Source organism: Bombina bombina, chromosome 2 (genome assembly GCF_027579735.1).
Source record: "Bombina bombina isolate aBomBom1 chromosome 2, aBomBom1.pri, whole genome shotgun sequence".
Classification (NCBI taxonomy): domain Eukaryota; kingdom Metazoa; phylum Chordata; class Amphibia; order Anura; family Bombinatoridae; genus Bombina; species Bombina bombina.
Window position 1 is genome coordinate 457,769,427 of NC_069500.1, and position 8,988 is coordinate 457,778,414.

Sequence of the window (8,988 nt, forward strand, 5' to 3'; positions counted from 1 at the left end):
ATCTGACGACCGGAGCTCACCGATACTATAATAAATGGATTAACCCCTAAAGCTAAGTCTAACCCTAACACTAACACCCCCCTAACTTAAATATAATTTAAATCTAACGAAATTAATTCACTCTTATTAAATAAATTATTCCTATTTAAAGCTAAATACTTACCTGTAAAATACATCCTAATATAGCTACAATATAAATTATAATTACATTGTAGCTATTTTAGGATTAATATTTATTTTACAGGCAACTTGGTAATTATTTTAACCAGTTACAATAGCTATTTAATAGTTACCTAGTTAAAATAATAACAAATTTACCTGTAAAATAAATCCTAACCTAAGATATAATTAAACCTAACACTACCCTATCAATAAATTAATTAAATAAACTACCTACAATTACCTTCAATTAACCTAACACTACACTATCAATAAATTAATTAAACACAATTCCTACAAATAAATACAATTAAATAAACTAGCTAAAGTACAAAAAATAAAAAAGAACTAAGTTACAAAAAATAAAAAAATATTTACAAACATAAGAAAAATATTACAACAATTTTAAACTAATTACACCTACTCTAAGCCCCCTAATAAAATAACAAAAGCCCCCCAAAATAAAAAATTCGCTACCCTATTCTAAATTAAAAAAGTTAAAAGCTCTTTTACCTTACCAGCCCTGAACAGGGCCCTTTGCGGGGCATGCCCCAAGAATTTCAGCTCCTTTGCCTGTAAAAAAAAACATACAATACCCCCCCCCAACATTACAACCCACCACCCACATACCCCTAATCTAACCCAAACCCCCCTTAAATAAACCTAACACTAAGCCCCTGAAGATCTTCCTACCTTGTCTTCACCATCCAGGTTAACCGATCCGTCCTGAAGAGCTCCTCCGATGTCCTGATCCAAGCCCAAGCGGGGGGCTGAAGAGGTCCATGATCCGGTCAAAGTCTTCATCCAAGCGGGGCAGAAGAGGATCTTCCATCCGATTGAAGTCTTCATCCAGGCGGCATCTTCTATGGTCTTCCATCCGGAGCGAAGCGGCAGGATCCTGAAGACCTCCAGCGCGGAACATCCATCCGGCCCGACGACTGAACGACGAATGACTGTTCCTTTAAGGGACGTCATCCAAGATGGCGTCCCTCGAATTCCGATTGGCTGATAGGATTCTATCAGCCAATCGGAATTAAGGTAGGAATTTTCTGATTGGCTGATGGAATCAGCCAATCAGAATCAAGTTCAATCCGATTGGCTGATCCAATCAGCCTATCAGATTGAGCTCGCATTCTATTGGCTGATCGGAACAGCCAATAGAATGCGAGCTCAATCTGATAGGCTGATTGGATCAGCCAATCGGATTGAACTTGATTCTGATTGGCTGATTCCATCAGCCAATCAGAAAATTCCTACCTTAATTCCGATTGGCTGATAGAATCCTATCAGCCAATCGGAATTCGAGGGACGCCATCTTGGATGACGTCCCTTAAAGGAACAGTCATTCGTCGTTCAGTCGTCGGGCCGGATGGATGTTCCGCGCTGGAGGTCTTCAGGATCCTGCCGCTTCGCTCCGGATGGAAGACCATAGAAGATGCCGCCTGGATGAAGACTTCAATCGGATGGAAGATCCTCTTCTGCCCCGCTTGGATGAAGACTTTGACCGGATCATGGACCTCTTCAGCCCCCGCTTGGGCTTGGATCAGGACATCGGAGGAGCTCTTCAGGACGGATCGGTGAACCTGGATGGTGAAGACAAGGTAGGAAGATCTTCAGGGGCTTAGTGTTAGGTTTATTTAAGGGGGGTTTGGGTTAGATTAGGGGTATGTGGGTGGTGGGTTGTAATGTTGGGGGGGTATTGTATGTTTTTTTTACAGGCAAAAGAGCTGAAATTCTTGGGGCATGCCCCGCAAAGAGCCCTGTTCAGGGCTGGTAAGGTAAAAGAGCTTTTAACTTTTTTAATTTAGAATAGGGTAGCGAATTTTTTATTTTGGGGGGCTTTGTTATTTTATTAGGGGGCTTAGAGTAGGTGTAATTAGTTTAAAATTGTTGTAATATTTTTCTTATGTTTGTAAATATTTTTTTATTTTTTGTAACTTAGTTCTTTTTTATTTTTTGTACTTTAGCTAGTTTATTTAATTGTATTTATTTGTAGGAATTGTGTTTAATTAATTTATTGATAGTGTAGTGTTAGGTTAATTGTAGGTAATTGTAGGTAGTTTATTTAATTAATTTATTGATAGGGTAGTGTTAGGTTTAATTATATCTTAGGTTAGGATTTATTTTACAGGTAAATTTGTTATTATTTTAACTAGGTAACTATTAAATAGCTATTGTACCTGGTTAAAATAATTACCAAGTTGCCTGTAAAATAAATATTAATCCTAAAATAGCTACAATATAATTATAATTTATATTGTAGCTATATTAGGATGTATTTTACAGGTAAGTATTTAGCTTTAAATAGGAATAATTTATTTAATAAGAGTGAATTAATTTCGTTAGATTTAAATTATATTTAAGTTAGGGGGGTGTTAGTGTTAGGGTTAGACTTAGCTTTAGGGGTTAATCCATTTATTATAGTAGCGGTGAGCTCCGGTCGTCAGATTAGGGGTTAATAATTGAAGTTAGGTGTCGGCGATGTTAGGGAGGGCAGATTAGGGGTTAATACTATTTATGATAGGGTTAGTGAGGCGGATTAGGGGTTAATAACTTTATTATAGTAGCGCTCAGGTCCGCTCGGCAGATTAGGGGTTAATAAGTGTAGGCAGGTGTCGGCGACGTTGTGGGGGGCAGATTAGGGGTTAATAAATATAATATAGGGGTCGGCGGTGTTAGGGGCAGCAGATTAGGGGTACATAAGGATAACGTAGGTGGCGGCGCTTTGCGGTCGGAAGATTAGGTGTTAATTATTGTAAGTAGCTAGCGGCGACATTGTGGGGGGCAGGTTAGGGGTTAATAAATGTAATACAGGGGTCGGCGGGGTTAGGGGCAGCAGATTAGGGGTACATAAGTATAACGTAGGTGGCGGTCGGCAGATTAGGGGTTAAAAATTTTTAATCGAGTGGCGGCGATGTGGGGGGAGCTCGGTTTAGGGGTGCTTAGGTAGTTTATGGGTGTTAGTGTACTTTAGGGTACAGTAGTTAAGAGCTTTATGAACCGGCGTTAGCCCAGAAAGCTCTTAACTCCTGCTATTTTTAGGCGGCTGGAGTTTTGTCGTTAGAGCTCTAACGCTCACTTCAGAAACGACTCTAAATACCGGCGTTAGAAAGATCCCATTGAAAAGATAGGATACGCAATTGACGTAAGGGGATCTGCGGTATGGAAAAGTCGCGGCTGAAAAGTGAGCGTTAGACCCTTTAATCACTGACTCCAAATACCGGCGGGCGGCCAAAACCAGCGTTAGGAGCCTCTAACGCTGGTTTTCACGGCTACCGCCGAACTCTAAATCTAGGCCTATGTTTGTTCAGAGCAAAATGATTGGTCACCGGTTGTTCAGAGGATCCATTCTTGATTGCTTCCATGATGGCATGCCTGTGATTAGCCATTCTCTCCCTAAAGGTGGTTATCGTTTTCCCCACATAAAACAGGGAACAGGGGCAAAAAGGAATGTACACCACACAGGTGCTGTTGCACGACAACCTATGTCGAATTTTGAATCTCCTGTTGGTGTGGGGATGTTGGAATGTAGCCCCTGTTGACATCCCATTGCATGTAATGCAGTCATCACATTTAAAACATCCCTGTCGTGCAGACTTTAACCATATCTCCTTCTGGTATGATTCTCTAGGATCCGTCCTGACCAGGATATCACGAATATTCCTAGCTCTTCGGTACACCATTCGTGGAGGTCCTGGAGGTATAATTTTCCAATAAAACAAATTCCTATCTGTCTGTAGGATGTCCCATCTGTCACAAACAGCTTTGTGTATGTAAGTGTGAGCTGGTGTATAGGTCGTAATAAAATTCAGATTGGGAGTATTGATGTTTTTTTGTACATGGTGTACATTCTTATTTTCCCCTGTTCCCTATTTTATGTGGGGAAAACGATAACCACCTTTAGGGAGAGAATGGCTAATCACAGGCATGCCATCATGGAAGCAATCAAGAATGGATCCTCTGGCCCGTCATTTTGCTCTGAACAAACATAGCATTTCCAGTCTCAGAACTATGATCATTGATCATATCCCTCCCCTGACAAGAGGGGGTGACTGAGGGAGACGATTGCTTCGACTCTAAACAAAATGGATATACACTTTGGATACAGTGGAACCCAGGGGACTTAATGTCAAAATGGACTTTGGTCCTTTTATTGGGTGATACCTGCACTATTCTGATGTTGCCAATTCAAGTGTCTCTGTGTATATCTGCATATCTGTTTCTTACTCTTCACACCAGATTGGAAAGTGTTGCCATATTCCATTGCCATATTATAATATAAAAGGAAAAGGGGCATCCACAGGATAACAAATAACCCTCTACACACATCAATACATCTACAACACATTGCTTATGTATTTATACACCAGCTAACTCTTCAATCAATACCGTGTACAGTGCTTGAACTTTTGTATATGCTTTTAACTTAGAACGCTGCAGCGATCACAATTTGCTCTGTTCTGTTCACTGCAGTGACATGCGCAGTACAATATATGCTAATTATCTATGTGCTTGCTCCCTTCACCTCAGATGGGTGGTAGGTTGAGAGCGTGACACAAACCAATAGGCATGAAGCGGATGGACCAAAAGGGGGCTTTGCCACATGGACATGTGCGCCTCGAGCGAAAATGTGAACAAGATGCCAGATCAGGTATATAAGGCTGCAGCGTCTACTCTTTTTAACAGACTTCCCAGATGCCAGGATATACCATCTACCTGCACACTGGGTGAATCCATTTGATAAAGGTGCCAGTCAGGCACCAAAACGTCATGGGACTATTTATGAATCTTACTCAATAAAAGTTAAGTTTTATAAAATCCAGTGAGTGCTGTCTTTACAATATGACTATGTTTATCGTTGTTTGACACAGCACCCTGGTATTTGTTTGCCTTCAATTAGAGGATAAGAGTGCAGGCGGCCCTTGCTTTGCACTTTATATATATATATATATTAACTCACTTCGGGTTGAGCTCAGTTGGATGAACACGTTTTTCGGGTAAGCTCAAGAGCGATAACTAGAAGTCTATGGGGACAAGAAGTTAGCACCATCTTGTTATCTGAAGTCCTGAAGATAGAGAGAATTGGACTTTCATTTGTGTGCTATCCATTTACTAGATATGTGCATTCGACAGCTTTGTCTGTTGCCAAATGCAGAAAATGGCAGCCTCTAGCAGCCTTCTGCTCTTTTTGGAGCTGGATTTCTTCTTGTGAAAGTGAAACACACTAAGATCTGTGCATATGCCTTTTTACTGCATTCCGCAACTAACCAAGCTGCCGAATGCGTATACCTACTTTGTACATTCAACTAGTAATACGTGCACTAACCCGCCTGCAATAAATTTTTACTTTGAAGGCAGCTAGCAAGCGAGCACACTTTTTATTTAGCACTCCACTTGTAATCTGGTCTTTACTGAACAATGAACTGTATACTATCATTATTATCATTAATCATTATGTGTAGCAACACTTCAGAACATAGTCTAAATGTGTGGTTTAATCATTGTTTAAACAGATAAGTAAATCATGTTTGTTAAAGGTCAAAATTCATAATTCTGATAAAGCTTACAATTTTTAAAAACGTTCAACTTACCAAATTTACTTTGTTCTCATTGGATCCTTTTTTGAAAGGGGTTATTTTCATGAGAGCATACAAAAAGAAGGTTTAATAGCGTGCACATATCTAAAGCACTATACTGCTGTAGCGTTTGCAGCACTGAACTAATAAAATACTTTACATATTGTGCTCAGGAAAGGTTTATGTTTTCAAGCCTAGCACCATACATATAGAGCAATAGAAAATGTTAAAAAATGTTATAGATTTAGTTATAGCTTGACTTTAATACAATTTTTATATTTATATCTAAACTTTTCAGGTCAAATCATTGTAATGAATAACCACAGCAATGTTTATGAATTTATTTTCATTCCATTTCCTCCAATTTGTGAATTAGAGATTGTACTATTTATTATGTTTCTTCTCATCTATATTGTTATAATTACTGGTAATTTGACAATAATAATATTAGTATACTGGGATTCAAAACTTTATTCACCCATGTATTTTTTCCTGGGAAATATATCTTTTTTGGAAATGAGTATATCAACAGTTGTAATACCAAAACTTCTATCCACCCTTTTGTCCAATACAAAATCAATATCCTACGCTGGCTGTTTTATGCAATGTTACTTTTATTTTCTCTTGGGGACCATAGATTTTTTTGTCTTGGCAGCTATGTCCATCGATCGATATATAGCTATTTGCAATCCCTTACAATATGTAACCATTATGACTTGGAATAAATGTTTTTATCTGGTTCTTGCATCATGGATGGTAGGAATATTTTTTGTCACACCTGCTGCAGTTGTCAAAGCCATGTTACCTTTCTGTGGTATTAATGTAATCAATCATTTCTTCTGTGACTCTTCACTTCTGATTAAACTTGCCTGTATTGACACTCAACTTTTAGAGATGATTGACTTCTTCATGTATTCGTTTGTGATTTTAGGATCTTTCATTGTTACAATTGTGTCATATACTGTAATTGTCATAACTGTACTTAAAATCCCATCAGTAACTGGGCGCCAGAAAATGTTCTCCACGTGTGCATCACATCTGTTTTTAGTATGTCTAGGTTATGGTGGCACTATATTTCTGTATGTGATCCCAAAACAAAAGGCTTTAATAAGTATCAATAAAATGGTTAGCATGATAACAGTATTTGTGACCCCTATCTTAAGTCCCTTTGTTTTCACACTACGTAATGAAAGAGTAAAAATAGCATTAGTGAATTTGCTTTTTAAAGAAAGCCATCAGTAATTAAAAGTAAATGGTATGTGATGAGTTTAGATTATGGTAGGAGTAAGAAGTGTCAAATCTGGTGATAGGATGATAATGGGACATTATAGTCAAAATTGAACTGAGCATGAGTGCATTTTATTTTTTAATGGAAGAATTTTCACTTTATGCTATATTAGGATATTAACTGCTATTACTCTTTTAGTGATGCTGTGAGTGACCCATGCACCAACATTCAAACCCCATACCTGCTCAGATAATATGATAGTATGGTATAACACAAATTAAGTCATTGTTGACATGATACATGCCACCAATGTCTCTCTGAGTACACACATTGTTCCAATAAGGGCACATGTGACACATACACCATATGTGCATATGCTGCTGATCCAGGGATATTTTGTTTTTAGTAGAAACATTTTGCTAATACAAGTAAACTGAAAAAAAAATGCTTTGATTCAAAAATTAAATGCGCTCATGGAAATTTATTCTTTGAGTATTATGGTCTATTTTTCAATTGATTTTATGTACATGCTATATTACCCAACAATTGCCAATGGTAATTAAAACATCTCAACTTTTTTACAGTTATGTTGAATAAACATGAAATAATCATTATGTAACAGATGTTTTCACAGACTTTTCTCAGAACAAAAGTATATATGAATGGAAAAGTGATTCATTATTGAAGGTGAATGTTTAGTGTACCTTTTAACTATACAGGGTCAATCACAATTCTTTAGTAAGTTTATCTAATGTTTTTCCTACAAAATTCACCATTAAAGTGTATAGGGATTTCTGTAGATAAATAATTTGATAAGCTTCTCTAAAGGATTGTAATTGACCCCAAACTGTATTAGCAAGCTCAATTGATCATACGTGACATTAAAACTGTATCATTTTGTGTCAATTTATGATTGAAATTCTTAGAATGTCCAAACACTTATTGACATAAGCATTCAGAGGGGCATATTTATGTAAGTGCGAGCGGACATGATACGATGTAGCGTATCATGTCCGCTGCTCATCGATAAATGCCGACAGCATACGCTGTCGGCATTTATCATTGCACCAGCAGTTCTTGTGAACTGTTGGTGCAATGCCGCCCCCTGCAGATTTGTGGCCAATCGACCGCTAGCATGGGGTGTTAATCAACCCGATCGTATTCGATCAGGTTGATTTCTGTCCGAGGCCTCAGAGCAGGCGCACAAGTTATGGAGCTGCGGTCTTTAGACCGCTGCTTCATAACTCCTGTTTCCGGCGAGCCTTGGGCCTCAAGCTCCATTCGGAGCTTGATAATTCGGCCACAGAGAATCATATTTAATTTGTGAACTGATTTAGAATTCAAATAATATATGATATATGATATGATATATGGTCTGGTCAAAATCTCTTGTTTATCTAATAATTTTTCTACAATTAATGTCTATGGAGATTTTTGTAAATTAATCATTTGATAAACTTCTCTAAATGATTGTGATTAACCCCATAGTTTGTAATGTGGCTTGTAATACCCAAAGGTTGAGCTTTTTTTTTTTTTTTTAACATAAATCCTAGATTTCTTTTAAAACAGACGTGTTTTGTGTTGTCCTAAAAGGAGTTTTTGAGTTCTAAATCACTTCAAGTACACTTTATAGTCCTCTCTGTCCTGTAATAAATTGTCAGATATTTAACACAGGTTTGCAAAACAAGCTTTTGTCCAATAGAACATTTTTATTATAATATATTAAAGTCTATTAACTCTTATTGTTATTGACAAATTCAGCTTCTTGAAGACTCTTGACCACCATGTATTTGAACATACAAATATTTCTTCCATGTTTACAGCCTCCATAAGGGACAAAATATAAACTATAAAAGGGTTGATTCCAATCTTTCTGAAATTCTTATTGAATATTCGAAAATGGGACAGGATCTGCTGATACATATATTATCAAAATGATCACTAATTGTGTTAAACACAGCCGAGCTTGATAACTCCCATGATATTCAGTCTTCATTTCCCACATCAGCACAGTTAACAACCAAT

The 8,988-nt window shown here is 37.6% G+C and overlaps 1 protein-coding gene across 1 annotated transcript; it reads left to right on the forward strand.

The window, feature by feature from the left end:
• The first annotated feature begins 3,476 nt into the window (after positions 1–3,476).
• On the forward strand, positions 3,477–6,977 carry LOC128647007 (olfactory receptor 6M1-like). Its single transcript, XM_053699817.1, has 3 exons — positions 3,477–3,669; positions 3,755–3,859; positions 6,034–6,977. The coding sequence occupies exons 1-3, from the start codon at positions 3,477–3,479 to the stop codon at positions 6,975–6,977; spliced, it is 1,242 nt and encodes a 413-aa protein (XP_053555792.1).
• Positions 6,978–8,988: the final 2,011 nt, after the last annotated feature.